General features: G+C 44.9%; 3 protein-coding genes across 3 annotated transcripts; 1 reads left to right on the top strand and 2 right to left on the bottom strand.

Annotated features, from left to right (window-relative positions):
* Nucleotides 1–1,347: 1,347 nt before the first annotated feature.
* On the bottom strand, nt 1,348–5,155 carry LOC101772627 (pentatricopeptide repeat-containing protein PNM1, mitochondrial). The gene is made up of 2 exons (XM_004958181.4): nt 3,632–5,155; nt 1,348–1,788 (listed from the first exon to the last, which is right to left on the bottom strand). Exon 1 carries the CDS (start codon nt 5,098–5,100, stop codon nt 3,643–3,645), a length of 1,458 nt encoding a protein of 485 aa, XP_004958238.1. The 5' UTR covers nt 5,101–5,155; the 3' UTR covers nt 1,348–1,788; nt 3,632–3,642.
* A 112-nt stretch (nt 5,156–5,267) lies between these two features.
* LOC101772222 (dihydrofolate synthetase) lies at nt 5,268–10,848 on the top strand. Its single transcript, XM_004958180.3, has 10 exons — nt 5,268–5,728; nt 5,823–5,920; nt 6,472–6,622; nt 6,825–6,887; nt 7,320–7,481; nt 8,207–8,398; nt 8,500–8,599; nt 8,775–8,909; nt 8,995–9,126; nt 9,953–10,848. Exons 1-10 carry the CDS (start codon nt 5,468–5,470, stop codon nt 10,336–10,338), a joined length of 1,680 nt encoding a protein of 559 aa, XP_004958237.1. The 5' UTR covers nt 5,268–5,467; the 3' UTR covers nt 10,339–10,848.
* A 283-nt stretch (nt 10,849–11,131) lies between these two features.
* On the bottom strand, nt 11,132–14,668 carry LOC101771814 (protein NRT1/ PTR FAMILY 8.3). The gene is made up of 5 exons (XM_004958179.4): nt 14,275–14,668; nt 13,682–13,790; nt 13,077–13,294; nt 12,395–12,939; nt 11,132–12,103 (listed from the first exon to the last, which is right to left on the bottom strand). Exons 1-5 carry the CDS (start codon nt 14,311–14,313, stop codon nt 11,299–11,301), a joined length of 1,716 nt encoding a protein of 571 aa, XP_004958236.1. The 5' UTR covers nt 14,314–14,668; the 3' UTR covers nt 11,132–11,298.
* Nucleotides 14,669–15,870: the final 1,202 nt, after the last annotated feature.

The following is a 15,870-nucleotide window of genomic DNA, read 5'->3' as shown; positions in this document are numbered from 1 at the left end:
TCAGCCGCATTATAAGTTGAAGCGAGGCCTGACGGACGAGCTTAGCGTTCCTCCAGCCTACGTGGCTCCACCAATCAAGACTCGCAGGTGAACAGGAGAACAACTCTGGACCGACGTATCATTCTCAAGCTTGCGTGTCCCAGCCAGCCGCGTAGCTTACAGCATGAAAGCTGTCATCTTCCATCCATCTGATTGGGCACTGCAACATTTTCAACTTGACAGCCATCGGTTGGCTTTGCTCACTGGCAGATGGCAGCGCCGGCAAGACCACAGATTTCCAAGGCAACTGCAACTCCAATTCTTGGGAGCTCAACAACCAGACACCGATCACCACCCAACCCAAACGGAGAGGCAACAAGATAGCGGCGAATCAGGCAATGTTTTAGGTCAGGGGCACGCAGGGAGAGCCTGTTTCTGATAAGAGGGATCGCGTTGGAAAGGACATGATGTGTGACCCCCAATAATTCCCGGCCATATCCTTCGCTGTCAGCTCCACTGCTGTCCATTTATGCACAGGAAACGGCTGCCTGGATTTGGGTCGTGGCACAGAGGCGACGGGGGGCACCATGGGCAGGGTCCAAGGTTGGTGGCCTGTCAAATTCCTCACTGCAGCGTCTAAAAAATCGACAAATTTGGGCACACAGGAACTCGTTATCACCTCGCCTAGATTTGCATAAACAACCAGCAGCCACCAAAATTTTCTTCATTTCTCAGGGGACAAATTTCTTCGCTGCGGCACCTTGCATTTCTCAGGGATCTTTTTAGAACGCACAAGGGTAAAATATGTCACACAAGAATTCCGATAGACACTGATGGATATTTAGTTGTATATCAGGTGGAAAACATTTTTTTTATTTTGCTAGTCTTTTGCACACATCATTTTAGGTTGCCACTCATTTAAGTGAAGCACTTGTTGGGTGCATCAGAGATCAGGCTACGCCAATGGAGACAAGGGGCAAAGGGTCCCAGAAGCCCATAGTCTATGTTATCTCCAAGTGTGTGAAAGAGAGAGACCCTCTATAAATCTATAATAGTGTGGATGATCGCAGCTTGATCCGAGATTGGTTTATGAAATGAGAGCTCAAGAAAAGAGGAACCAGTGCACGCAAACCAGGTGTATAAAGTTGCACAGACGAAAAAAAAAGTCATACCTACCTGATGGAAATCTGGGAAAGGAACGGGTCTCTATGCATGTGAGTGTGCACCGTGATCTCTTCAGTTGTTCCTGCACATCCCGGTCCCGGCAGTGCAACCCCCAATTGCCGAGACCTAAACTCTGACGTGACGTGAAGAAATCGATCAGGTGTGCAGAACATTTCATTTTCCAGCGAGTGAAAACAGGTGATGTTCATGTAGAAGCTCAAGCACTCGAATACATTGGAAGAACAAATTTCCAGGCATAAAAAAGGGGGAAACAGTAACCGTTCTTTAGCAAGATGTGGCCCGGTTAGTTTTGGGCATTCGGCTGATGCCTAATTCCAATGCTTTCTATGAAGAACTAGGGTGTACAGAACATCACCAGAAGGGTAAATAAAAAGAAGTGAAATGGTACATTATTTATGCTGATGTAATGCAAGGTGTTGCACCAAACATCAGCAGAACCACCAATCCGTCAACTGAAAATGAAACCATACGAAGCCCCTAACATTGGAAAACATTGCTGTTGGATAGCCACTCACAATGGCAGGCACAAGTCAAGGACAGCAATTTTATGACCTTCTGGATTGTAACTCTACTAGCAATGATGTTTCCCTTCAACCCTTCCCATGATCATCCGCTCCAACCAAACTGATGCATAATTACAAACGATTAGTAACACAGTTGCAGAAAGATTATAGGTAGTTTAGTTTACAAGAAAAAATCACTTGAAACAAATAGAAAAAACTTTTAAATCCTTAATGTCACAGGCAATGCTGCGAATTTCTGCTGTGAGTAATAAAATCACGTCAAACTAGAATCAAATAGATGAGATGATAGGAAAAACCCCTAGATAGTGATATTGGCCTCTGGTACAGTATATGATTCTCATTTATCTAGTAACATAAGCTATCGGCAGGCATATAATAGTGTTGCCTCTATCAAACAAAGTCACACACATGAGTTGAGCACTTGCAACTTCATAAACACGGTGATTATGTTCGACACTTCAGAATTCTGATAAAGAATATGCAAAATTAAGGTCAAGGAACATGTCATGACCAGAGCATATTCCATATGTTCAAGACTTTAGATGTCCCTAATCCAAATATGATGGTTCAGTTAGTGAGAGGCACTAGCTTGGATGGTGAGAACTGAGAAGCCAGGTTCGTAAAGCTCAGTTCATGATATGATACAATACATAAAGTTGGAGCCTACATGTAGTGGTGGGTCTAAGTACATTCTAAACAGGTAGGTCAGAATATGCTCTAGTGCCAAAGGGAAACTTAAAAAAATTGATACAGATTAGCACTCTTACAGTATGGAATATTGGAATATGCTCCAGTCATGATAATATATATCAGAACACCAGCAGGACTAGGTCTAGTCTGTATGTGTCAGAGCAACCTTTGCAACGCATGATGGAGTCATTCATAAGATGTATTTCACAGTGCAGCGTGACTTGAGCACTGCAGCTAATTTTGTTTCATAGGGAAAGGTCCATAACTGGAACCAAAGCCACACAAGTCAAACAAACTGATTTGAAAAATGTTGAGATGGAGTTGCTATGATGTAAAATGTTACTCAGTGGAAGACTGGACCGCGGGAAAAATGAAAAATTAAAAATGATTAAGACAATTCCAGTGTGTGCTGGCTTTTTGCAGGCAGAGAGGCATGATAACCTTGGATAAGGAACAATGAAGCAAGTTTAATGCCTTTTGTGTATTCAAATGTTTTTAGATTTGCATGTACCCACAGTCCTTACAAAAAGTAGGTTCAGGAATTTTGGTATTTGTAAGTAGTGCACATTGCCTTCCATGAAATATCATGTATTTATTTTATCAAATATCTGCACTTAACTATAAGTCATTTTGAATGTGGCAGTTATCTATGCAACTGCTTCAGTGGACTAAACAAACGAGAAAAATAGCCAGTTTGAAGAAAAGGGCAAGAAAAACAATGTTAGAATACCAAAATTGCAAAGACTCTGACTCATCTACCAGTTATTGGGAATCCATGGCTGATCTACTGGTTACTGGGTCATAGAAATGAAACAAGTTGTGCAATCCAATTCAAGTGAAACTACCTGCTACTTTGGGATAGTACTTGTTAACTTCCTTGGTTCCAAAGAATTCTTCCTGCCTATAATTCTTGACTTAACAGCTTACTCAGTATCATATTGGTGCATTAATTAGAGCTTGTCTTCCACACATTCATAAAGAGACTAGGCTTACGACAACCATCTTTAAGTAGAATGGTATAAAAGAAAAGATTCTAATACAGTCCTGAATCTGCATACAGGAACCATCGGAAACACAAAATTCCATGGTGTTTTCATAGTTCAAGAGCGATGAAGTAAGATACAATGCAGGATAAACCACTAACATAAAACGATGGACTGGTCCTCAGAACTATCACCATCCACACAGCAAATGCTTAAGCAAAGATAGTATTATGAAAAGTGCAATAAAAGCATCATGACTACAAAAATTACCCAAATTTTGCTTAAGCCCGCATTCGCCGCCTGGGCTTCTTGACAAAGCTCATTCTGAGCTTGTATAGCCTCTTGCTCTTCAATCTCTTCTTCTCCGGCAAAGTGAGCCTCTTCTTCACCTTCTTCTCCTTCTTTGCCTTCACATACTTCTTGTCAATCTTATACTCTCCTGGTGCCACAGTTACACCGCGTGCAACTGCCTCCCTGAACAGTGCATTTGCACGATCCCCTAAATTGTGCTTAGTCAGCTTCTCAATCAACAAGCTATACGACTTTACTCCAGGAGCATGCCCATATCCTTTCATCATACGGAATACCTTGACGGCATGCTCAACCCTCTCAATACCACACAAGATCTTGATGAATCCATAATACACCTTCCTATCAAGCTTATCTCCAAATCCGGCAGATCGCATCCACGTCATCATCTCATCCCCCTCTGAAATACGAGCAGCTTGGTACAAGCTCCTGATGAGCACCAAGTACGTGTCAGCATCCGGTGAGCATCCCCACTCACCCATTCGGCGGAAGAGATTCATGGCATCCTCCGTCTTGCGGATCTTGCAAAGATTTGTGATCAGCACCCGAAATGTCCCAGCATCCCGGGGAATGCCATTGGCCTCCATGTCAAGTAAGAACTTCTCCGCTTCCACGGGCATCCTCAGTGGGTCCTTCTTGCGGCAGAGCCGGCAGACACAATCAAGAACAGCATTGTATGCATCCAAACCTGGCTGAAACCCACCACGGCGTGTCTCACCAATCAACCTCAGCGCATGGTCGAGCTTTCCAGCATTGGCATAGCCAGATACCAGCAAAGTGCAGATATTGTCATCAGGGAAGATCTCATTGGCGACCTTCTTGGCAGCACGCTCTGCGTGCGAAGGGAAGCCCTCAGCAGAAAGCGAGGAGACCAGAGAAGTGAGCGCCTCGCGGTTACGGAGTTGCTCGGGCAATTCGTCGAACACCTTGACGGCGTCCGTGGGGCGGCCGGCTCTGGCAAACTGGTGGAGGTAAGCGTCGAGCGTGTCGGGCCCGAGCGCGGTGGGGAACTCCTGGATGAGCGCGCGCACGGCGGGGAAGTCGCGGCGGCGCGCGAGGTGGCGGACGACGGGCGCGAGCGCGCCGTCGGAGGGGTGTAGCGAGCGGCGGCGGACGAGGAAGCGGAAGAGGTCTGCAGCGGCGCGCGAGCTGGCGGGCGGGGAGAGCGCGAGCGCCTCGGCGAGGAGCGCGTTGGTGGGGCGCACGTCGGAGAAGTGGAGCGAGAAGTAGGCGTCCGGGGTGGTGGCGGGCGGCGGGGTCGTGGAGAGCGCGGCGAGCGCCGCCGCGAGGGAGGATGCGAGGGAGTTGTCCGGAGCGGGAGCAGTGGAGGCGGAGAGGTGGCGCAGGAAGGGAGAAGGGGGCGTGGCTGCGGCGGCGCCGGTGGCCGGAGATGGGAGGAGGAGGAGGCGGAGGAGGTGGCGGCGCCACATTTTGGAGCGGCTGAGATCGGGGGCAGTGGGGAGGGTTTGGGAGGTTTGCTCCTGGGTCTACTCTGCGAGGTCTAAACGCGCCAAGGGCAACGTCAAGCGCCGATCTGAGATCGGACGGTCAGGATGGAAAGTTGGTTATCTATCATGGAACCCCCTGGTTTGGTCCTCCCTCGTCGGATCAGATACTCCTCCGGCGACCGGCGGCCCCCGACGCCGACATCCTCCCCAACCTCCCGTCCGAGCAGGAAGCGCGAGGGAGGAGAGGAGGCGCGCGTGCGCGCGCGATTCGCGGCATCTGAGCGCCACGGCTGCGACCGCGCGCCCTCCGGCGCCTCCCGCCGCGGTGCTCGCAGCACGGCCCCGACGGATGCTCGGCCGCTTCCCCGTCGCGCTCCGCCTCTCGCGCTGTCTGCTGCGCGGGAGCAGCGGCCGCCGCGTCCTGTCCGCTATGGCCGGAGGCGACGGGGAGGGCCAGCTCGGGGATTTCTTCGAGTACATGGAGCGGCTGCGCAACTACGAGCGCTCGGGCGTGCCGCGCGGCGCCGGCACCGACTCTGACGACGGCTTCGACCTCGGTCGCATGCGCCGCCTCCTCCGCCGGCTCGGCGACCCCCACACCCACTTCCCGGTGAGCCCCCCGTGTTCCCTTATCTCGCTGACTAACACAAAGATATTGCAATGAATGTAAGATGAGCTCATCAGTTGTGTAGTTGTGTTTGTAGGCTGTGCATATCGCTGGCACCAAGGGGAAAGGTTCAACCGCTGCATTCCTGTCCAATATCATGAGGGAGCAAGGCTACAATGTGGGCTGTTATTCCAGGTAATCTTAAATCATCATCAGCAATGTCGATCGTATGCAGTTGTTACTCAGAAGTTTTGTGGTGCCTCTGTAATTGGGACAGGGAAACGAATGCATTCATGATTGGTTGCTCGAACAATTTTGTCCTTATGAAAAGTTGCATAGTCAAAATTTTGATTTTAGGCTTTTAGCTTCTGTCAAGTGTCAACTGATATCCACGTTTATCAAAGGATATTGAACTGAAATTACAAAATGTATTAAAGAGAAAAATAGCCTAAATGGGGCTGTTCTGTTGATAGTTCAAAGAGGTATGCAGGAGAAGAATGTAGTCTTTTTTAAGGAGCTTTGATCGAATGAGGCTTATGTATATATAAATTCTGCTCTAGCTCTATCCTGTTCAATTCTTAGGGGGCTGGATCTTGTTTTCTAGCAAATTAGTTTTGAATAGTATCTTTCTCCTTTCATGTTGAGCTCTATGCCAAGGTGTTGAATTGTAATCCTCTATTTTAGATTTTTTCTAATTGTCCAGTTGCATCTGTGTAAACACTGCTATGATTCTGTTTTCTATGCAGCCCACATCTTCTAACAATACGTGAACGAATTTCTGTTGGAAATGATGGAGGCCCTGTCCCAGTTGGACTGCTGAGTGATCTTTTCGATCAGGCAAAGGAAGCTATTGATGAATCAATAGAATTAGAAAATGGAGCACTGACACATTTTGAGGTAGTTTGTTTATTGAAAATGTAACCTACCTCTTTGTCGGATGATAGATTTTTTTACTGTTTCATTACATTCGCAAGTAGTTATTGCAAACAGCTAATGAGAATTTTGGTAGCCTCAAATACTATTGGCATTGAATCTCATCATGTTTGTTTCTCATATAATCATGGTCATGACTTTTAGTATTATCTGCACGCTTTTGCAGGTTTTTACTGCTCTCTCATTTCTTCTATTCTCACAAGAAAATGTTGACATTGCCATCGTTGAAGTAAGTTATGGAACATCTATTGCTGCCTTATATGACCTCTCAAGTTTTGTGCGTGTCGCTGTTGAACTTATATAATGTTGAACAGAAGTCACAAGAGTGCCTGCTAGGAATGTGGAATGGGCAACTGATTTATTTTGAGATTGTAGGCCAACGGGCACCTGAGCTATGAGATTAAAGGAAATAGTGCTAATAAGTTACAAAAATTCTGCATAGCTAACACTTCCAATGACTGCTTTCTAAATGGATCTCAGTATAATAGAATATCAAATGAACATAAGTACAACAAACATAGGGCCAATTGGTCTTGAACGCAAAGGGCTGTCACGTTCTTAATATCATCTGTTCTTACTGACTCTAAATTACACTGAACATGAACTTTATGGTTGCAAAAACAATCTCAGTAATGCTTGCATTTGTCTATTTATTCCCTAGGCAGGCCTTGGTGGAGCTAGAGATGCCACAAATGTCATACAAAGTACTGAATTAGCAGCATCTGTCATAACAACAGTAGGGAGGGAGCATCTTGCTGCATTGGGTGGCTCCCTGCAAAACATAGCAATAGCAAAGTCCGGGATCATCAAACAAGGACGACCAGTATGTAATTCCCTTATCATTTTCCTTCTGCATGTCTACCAGGATCAAGTTGCTCCTGTTTATCATTTACCTCACAGCCAACTTGAAAGTCTTGCACTTTTTTTACTTGAATTAAATGGTGGTATGACAAGCCTTGCTCTTCTCCTGTTCCATCGCATCGTAGGAATCTTGTTCTTGACTTTGTTCAGTAACATGAGAAAAATGCTACCTTATTCTTGAGTCTTTCCAAAAGACTTTTGTCCAGTTGTATAATATTATCCTTGCATATGATCTGCCAAGGTATGTGACAAGTATGACTGAACATGAACCTTTCCTTATCCAGTTATTCTTGTTTATTCTTTCCCCGGACTGATTGATTCTCAGATTTGTTTCTTTTAGCAGCATTGTAGTTATTAGGTTCCTAATATCGAGTTGTGTACTTGTAATGTCTACCTCAGATGTGGCATTCTAGTGGATCTTGTAACATTGCACTGTATGCAAGGAGCAGCAGCATTAGGAACCCTTCCTCTTCCAGTATCCCCATATTTTTCTTCCTCAATCCCTTCCAAACATTAGAATTTGTTCTGCAATTTGATCTTAAATCTTTCGCCCACTCATATTTCAATATTTTTTTAACATAGCATACATGGTCTAAATGAGGCCACTAAGATTCAGTTTTTTTAACATATTCCAGCTTGTTTCCTGACCTAGACAAGATGTAACCTGGATATCGGACATTTTTTCAGGTTGTGATTGGTGGACCATTTTCGACGGATATTGAGCAAATTATTCGTGACAGAGCATTCTTGACGCAATCCCCTGTCATATCTGCTTGTGATCCTGGCATTAAGAGCATTTCTAAATGCATATATTGGGATAACGGAAAGCCGTATCAACGCTGTGACATCAGCATCAAGATTTCAAATGATACACTATTCGTGAGTTACAGCACGAACCCCCACCTATTTCATCTGAAATTGATAGGCTCCCATCTGATTTTCAAAACCTCTGACCGGATAGCGCAAACAATGCTTTTCAGTCCATTGAATTGCATGATGTAAACCTTCAGCTGCTGGGAGATCATCAGCGCCAGAATGCTGTTACAGCTTCTTGCACAGCTCTCTGTCTCCGTAACCTAGGTAATGATGCTATCAAGGCAATTTGCTGGCAGTGCATCCATTCAGTTTCATCGAAGTAAAGTTACTTCAGCCTTAATCCCACAAGCACTATGTGGTTATTGTTCTATTTATTTGTTTTACCACAAGCACTGGCTGATCTATTATTCTTCCAATTGCATGGATTTGGGAAGTTAAGGATGGGATATTTCCGACGCTTCGATCCAATCTGGCTTAGAGGAGACGCAACTTCCTGGGAGAAGCCAGTTTCTTACACGAGAGGAAGCCTTGGTGCTTGGGCTTGATGGACCATCCACCATACTTATCGACGGAGGTCTGCGCTATATACTATAATTTACCATTAATGGTTTTTCAGTTGTGGTTTTTTGCCATCCGCTGATGTACTGAGCATCTTCCAGCCCATACCGAGGCATCAGCAAAGGCCTTGTCAAACGTGATAGAGACTGTCAGACCGGAAGGGCCTCTGGCTCTTGTTGTCGGAATGGCTAATGACAAGGAGCATCTTGCATTTGCTGAACAGCTTCTAGCAGGTACGAGGGCGATTCATCCCTTCCTGAGCATTTGAAACCCACTTCTTTGGTTTCTGTTGCCACACAATTTAACAGTAGCAATGAAGTTTGTGTAATTTTCTAAAAGGCAAAATAGGCATTTCGGTCCCTGAACTTTGCACCGAGGGTCAAGTTCGTCTCTCAACTTCCATATTGGCCAATCTAGTCCCTCAACTTTTTTTTATCAAACTCGTCCTTTGTGCTGATATGGAGCTCCATATTAGCATGACACTGATGCGAAAAGTCTTTTATACCCTTGGCTCCTTCTTTATCTCTCCAATTTCCACCATTAGAAGTACAATATAACAGTATGATCCAAAATAAATATGTGCATATATGTGTTTATCGAGAGAGTATGAATACATATGTGGAGCATGTTATTGCGTACATAAGTATGTGAGCACATGTCAATTTCAATTTTAAAGCATGCGTACATGAATTGTATATACCAAAATAATATGAGTGCATACTTGTTTGATTGCATACATTTTGCAAATCAAATTCGTACGAGCGCATGTCAATTTCAATTTTAAAGCATGGGCACATACATGTTTGACCTACAAGAGTCAAGGGCAAAAGTGACTTTTTGCATTAGTCTCATGCTAATATAGAGCACAACATCAGCATAAGAACGAGTTTGACCCAAAAACGGAAGTTGAGGGACTAAATTGGTCAATCTGAAAGTTGAGGGATGAACTTGACCCTCAAGTTCAAGGACCACAAATGCCTATTTTGCCTTTCTGAAACTTGCTGCAGGTTCATCCAACTGTAGTGCTGAAGTTGTGTAATTTTCTGAAACTTGCTGCAGGTTCAAGGCCCAACGTGGTGTTGCTGACAGAGGCGAGCATCGCTGGAGGGGCCTCCCGTGCAATGCCCGCACCGTCGCTGAAAGAAATATGGATGGCTGCGGCACGCGACCTGGGCATCAATTGTGTGGACATCGGCACCATCAGCGGTGCTAAGGCTCCAGAACACATTGCAAACCTGGCCGCATCGCCATCGAGCTTAGCCGGAAAACCCACGGTGATGATTGGGTGCCAGGACGCCGCGGTGCCATTCTCCTGCAACCTGATCAGGGCCGCCTCCCAGATCATCCTCGAGAGCAGAGGCGGCGGCGCATCTCCTGGCCTCGTCTGCGTTACCGGCTCCCTGCATGTGGTCGCGTCTGTACTGCAGCATCTGGAGCGGCATTAGCGCATGTTGGTTGCCTGGTTCTAAAGGAACCATTGGATATCATACACTGGAAGCTGTACCAGTAGAAGAGTGGCATGCACAGGTGGATGGCTCCACGGTTGTGCAGACTGCTGATTACTGAAGGCCTGAAGCTGTTACAGTGTAACTGCTGGTACGGTGGTACCGATGAATCATTGAATCGGTTCACGGCTGGTGCGTGCTGATGATGTGCCTGCTCCTGACCGAGGATTCGAGACGGAAAAGATCTTCAACTCTTTCCCCTTTTTTTCGTTTGTTGAGATTTTGAGATGGATCTTGCTGTCGTGTGCATTTCCGGACGGTCAGCTCTGTGAGCCCAGCTATCATGTGTGTGATAGACTGATAGCCCGCGCCCGATTTTGAGGTTTTTTTTCTTTTTTTTCTGGGTTTCAACTTTCAAGGAGCGCTGGGGACCCAACGTCCCAACCTGTGGATCGCAGTGCCAACCTAGGGATGAAGTTTTACTACTCAACAACCTACCTTTGCTCTCCATTTCAAAAAAGAATTAACCTCTCTCTCTCTCTCTCTCTCTCTCTATATATATATATATATATATATATATATGCTTAACCATGTAAATTATCAAGATCATAAACTGAGTATAAAAATGTCGCCCTAATAATCAACTAGATTTCCCCTGATTAAACAACTAGTAATTTGGGACGGATGGAGTAGCGATTTTATTCCAAGATACTGGATGCACCAGCAATTCCACATTGCATTGGCATATAACTGAACCGAATCAACCGATCCCTCCACAAGCACACAGAATGAATAGCTACTACAAAAACAATATCTATGTTTCTCCTAACAATAACACATCCACCTGAATCCTGAGATCAATAAGACACTATTTTTGGGAGATAAGGTCCTTCCATGCATACATAGATAATACATATAAACATTCTTCATATATTATACCTAGTGATATCACAAGTGATGTTAGCTAATAACAACTTTCTTCAATTTGTATTTACTAGCAAAATACAGATACACAACAAAATTCGCCATTGTGAGGGCTGTCAGACACCAATAGTAGTAGTCTAGGTGACCTCTGTTCAGATCATCTGGTATCCATCCCGGGCTTTGCCATATCTTGGTCACCCCAGCAATGAAGGTGATGATGGCTGAGCTCAAGTAATTGCCGAGAGCAGTGGTGAGCAGCGCAAATGCCGTCAGCATGCTCTTCATGGAGTCTGGCGCCTGACCGTGGAAGAATTCCAGCTGAGTGATGATAGCGAAGCACTCAGCCCCAGCGATAACAAAGTACTGTGGAAGCTGCCATACAATACTCAGCGGTTCCCCCTCCTGAACACTCTGTAGCCTCTTTGTTTCTAGAAGTGCAGCCATTGCCATGGCAAAAATCATCAGGAAACGACCGATCCCAATCCGCTGTAACTGTGTGAGCTCTGCGCCGTTTGCAAAGTATGTTCGGGTTGCCGGTACAACCACTTTGTTCACAAAAAGAACCCAGAGCGTAACGCATATAACTTCAAATGAGTACAAGGATGCTGGTGGAATGGACAGGGAGCCAATCTTGGTGTTCATCACAGTTCCCTGCTGAATGAAAGTGGTGTGCATTTGAGAGATTGCAGCACCAAAGAGTATTCCAGTCACCCATATTGGGAGTAAGCGGATTAGTATTTTCAGTTCCTCAACTTCAGTAACTGTGCATAGACTCCATGAACTTCGACAACTTCCACTGGCCAAGCTCGGATCAAAAATAACTGCTGCCTTGTCTAAGAACCTGAGAAAAATGATGGAATCAGATGATTAAATAAGTGCAGGATAGCAGGTGACACCAATCAAATGAACAAGCAATTCACATTGGTTTCCATGTTTCAGGAACAGTTATTAATTTCTAAGTTCACCCATAAGATGCATGAGATACACAATTTGAGGATTTCCAGAAAAGTGATTAACAACCAAATACCATTGACATGATTACTTCAAGAAGATTTAAAAAATCAGTGGAAACAAGAAAAATTTACCATATATATAAGTATCTCATTCTCATGGTAAGTAACAAAAAATGTACCTAAAATCATCAGAGTGGGCTAGTTTTGCCCTTTGTGTGTGGTTGCTCCTGACCTCATACAGAAGAGAGCTATCAGCAGGAACTTCCAAGCTAATGTTCCTAAAAGAGGCAACAATAACCTGGAAAATACTCTTCACCGGAGAACCACAAGGCTCATCTTGTCGGAATATGGGTGTTCCCACCAGAAATCCTATCAAAGCAAGACCTATGCATGTAGTGGCAATTCCATATCCTATAGCCCAGCTCACATTTTCCTGAACCCAAACTATAATGGTCCCAGAAGTAATCACACCAAAGATGACACATATGTAGAACAAACTGAAGAAAATCCTTCTCTTTTTAACATCTAAACTGTGCTCATTGCTGAATTGGTTTGCACCAAATGGAAGCAATGCAGATCTTACTCCTCCACATCCAACAGCAGTGAGATACAAACCAACAAAGAAAATCAGATTTTGAGTTCCATCTGACGATAGGCATGAGCTCATGTCACAAATGACTGAAGTAGAAGGCATAAATGTTGCAACTGTAATTAGTACCATGCCCTGCAATGAGCATTGGCATCCTATTAGAAAAACAAGCAAAATTGTGCATCAATTGAATGGTCAGGTTACCAGTCTACCAAAATGGAAATGCAGAGTGAATAAGCAGCAGTATCTGAGCAGTAAGAGATTGATCTTACAAGTAGGTACATGATAAGGGAGATCAAGATGGTCTTGTAATTTCCCAAGTAAGTATCTGCTACAGCGGCTCCAAGTATTGGCACAAAGAAGCTTGTTCCGTACCAAAGAGATACGGTTGATGCACTGGAAGCAATACCACCATGGAGAACTGAGCGGATATACACAACTAGGTTTGTTGCGATGCCATTAAAAGCCATGCTCTCCAAGCATTCCAATCCTGCAGGATTTTAGCCGATCAACATCCTATTAATAGACAAAAATGCAGTATAATTTTTACACATCACATTGTTTTTAAATGGCCGTTTCATCTATCCTTTTAGCCACAAAACGGAGAGTACTATCACTTAAGAAATTAACAGGTAGCCATGGATAGGCATAGGATAATTGTAGGAACTGTGACAAGGAGGCCAGGAATAGCCCTTCTTACACCAGGAGCAAGAAAACACAGATCAATCAAACATCTCACAAGACATCATGCTAAAGAATGTAAAAGAGTGATAAGTGCAGAAGTGCTCTAGACAAGAGTTGGTTATGTGACAGGTTCAAAGAAGAATACTCAGATATTATACAGAACAAAAGTTACGCTTGGCACAGCATGACTCACCCAGAATGAGTGCCGGTGCTCTCCAGCCAGAGAGTTTACTTTTAGGCTGTGACCCTTGGTTTGCTTCCAATAGATTCTGTGGTTCTTCGCGGTGACATGATGCATCATCCTGAAGGAAGGCCAGGTATTAACATGAGACCAAAATGCTCCTCCTGGGTAACCAATTTTTTTCTCAACAGTTCATTTGATAACTTTCTGTAATTAAGTCCACACATCTAAGTTCAGTGCTTTTTCCTTTCTCGTTAACATTGGCTGTAGAACTTAAGTAGTAAATGTGACTTATCTGCGTATACTCCACGGCCTACGAAACGTTTCCCCAACAACAGAGTAACCCAAATACTACCATATTGACTTACAATATGCGTGCATGCCACTCTCAGATGCCCACTGTACACGATTCTAACTAACTCAAGCCCCTCGTGGAACTAGAAAATGAAATTTGGATATCCAAAACCCCCGCTTGGGATACAAAGGCGCCGCATTAAGCAAATGAGATTCGCTCCCGGCGAGCCCGAGTCCCAACTCCCAATCCAGGAAACAAGACGTTAAGTAGTTTGGATCCGGCGGAGGCAAATCGAGCGGGTTCTCCATACCTTGACCAGAAGACTCGTGTGCTCGCCTCCTTCCTCCATGGCCGGCCCGCCTCCCCGCTGATCCGAGTCCCTCGCCGCCTCACGCCTCCCCTAAATAGTCAGAGGTGCTGGCTGCGGAGGTGGTTGCCGACGACGCGACGAGGAGGCGGGGATGGTGAGAGCGCGGCCGATAAAATCATTGTAGCCTGGCACCTGGTAGTCTGGTTCTGGCTGGCGGCAGCTGGTAGCTCAGCTCCGCTCCCTGCGCAGGCCACGCCGGCAAGGGGACAGACGCGAGGGACGAGGCCCGACGGCTACGCGGTACAGGGGAAAAGGACGGGCGGGGTGTCGGGGATGGGTGATTGCCTGATTGCTTGATTTTCTTCTGCTGTTCCGTGGCGGAGAGCCGGTGACCGGTGGCCAGCACCTCTGGAGAGTGACCTCTAGCGGCAGTTTTTGACTCGTGCGAGTGGGGCTTTCGTTCTCGTTCAGAGATGCGACGGTTTCTTTTTTTCCCCCCTACAACTACAAGAAGTCAAGAACGTGTAAATTTCGCGCATGTTTGAGAGGAAAAATTACTACTCCCTCCACGGGGGTGTTTGGATCCCCGGCTAATTTTAGCTCAGGTGACATTGAATGTTTGGATACTAATTAGGAGTATTAAATATAGGTTAATTACAAAACCAATTTCACAACCCCTAGGCTAAATCGCAAGATGAATCTATTAAGCCTAATTAGTCCATGATTTGATAATATGGTGCTACAGTAAACATTCGCTAATGATGGATTAATTAGGCTTAATAGATTCGTCTCGCGATTTAGCCTAGGGGTTCTGCAATTAGTTTTGTAATTAGTTCATGTTTAGTCCTTCTAATTAGCATCTAAATATTGGATGTGACACGGACTAAACTTTAGCTCGAGGATCCAAACATCCCCGTAAGTAGTATTCTTTACTCCCAGAGTCGGTCTAAATTAGATATCGTAATAGTTGGCTAAGATTACAGACAACTACCAAAATTTTTACTCCTTATTTTTTTAAAAAGAAAGTCTTTACTCCTTCAGTCGATCAAAAACGAATATCTGTGTTGTAGTGTGTTCAGGTTTTAGCAAGATTTTCTCCTACTCCCTCTGTTCCAAATTGTAAGTTGTTTTAGCTCTTTTAGATTCATAGATATTATTATGCATCTAGATATAGTGTATGTCTAGATGCATAATAATATATATAAACCTAGAAAAGCCAAAACGACCTACAATTTGGAACGGAGGGAGTACTAAAGTTTTTATTATTCCTGGAGTCGGTCTAAAAGAATATATCGTCGTGGTTGATTCAGGTTTTAGGCAATATTTTTCACTACTTTGTTGAAGCATTTTGGCTGAATTTAGGTTGCTTTTGGCTTTGGGTGAACAGGCATCACAATCTAAACTTTGGTAGCTGCCAAGACATTTGTACCCAAATGTCACCGCTACAGCTTTTTTATTGCCATGATGGACAAAATACGTCTAAGAAATAGCTCACGGCCAGGCCCAGCTGACAACAAACGCGTTATACCGGCCCGTATGATATGGCCGAGGAATGCTCGAGTCGGCCAGGAACGTGGCGAGACCCGGCCCAACCAA

The sequence above is a fragment of the Setaria italica genome, chromosome II, assembly GCF_000263155.2.
Source record: "Setaria italica strain Yugu1 chromosome II, Setaria_italica_v2.0, whole genome shotgun sequence".
Lineage (NCBI taxonomy): Eukaryota > Viridiplantae > Streptophyta > Magnoliopsida > Poales > Poaceae > Setaria > Setaria italica.
Note: the sequence above shows the minus strand (reverse complement) of the source record. Positions and strands in the feature narration are given on the sequence as shown.

Bases quoted from the DNA above. Each gene is read 5' to 3' on its own strand.
- LOC101772627 (XM_004958181.4), bottom strand. From the start codon at position 5,100: ATGTGGCGCCGCCACCTCCTCCGCCTCCTCCTCCTCCCATCTCCGGCC.
- LOC101772222 (XM_004958180.3), top strand. From the start codon at position 5,468: ATGCTCGGCCGCTTCCCCGTCGCGCTCCGCCTCTCGCGCTGTCTGCTG. The intron at 8,399-8,499 runs GTGAGTTACAGC...AATGCTTTTCAG, and splicing joins TTTCAAATGATACACTATTC to TCCATTGAATTGCATGATGT. The intron at 8,910-8,994 runs GTCTGCGCTATA...AGCATCTTCCAG, and splicing joins CACCATACTTATCGACGGAG to CCCATACCGAGGCATCAGCA.
- LOC101771814 (XM_004958179.4), bottom strand. From the start codon at position 14,313: ATGGAGGAAGGAGGCGAGCACACGAGTCTTCTGGTCAAG. The intron at 13,295-13,681 runs GTGAGTCATGCT...AAAATCCTGCAG, and splicing joins AGCACCGGCACTCATTCTGG to GATTGGAATGCTTGGAGAGC. The intron at 12,104-12,394 runs GTACATTTTTTG...CATTTTTCTCAG, and splicing joins GCCCACTCTGATGATTTTAG to GTTCTTAGACAAGGCAGCAG.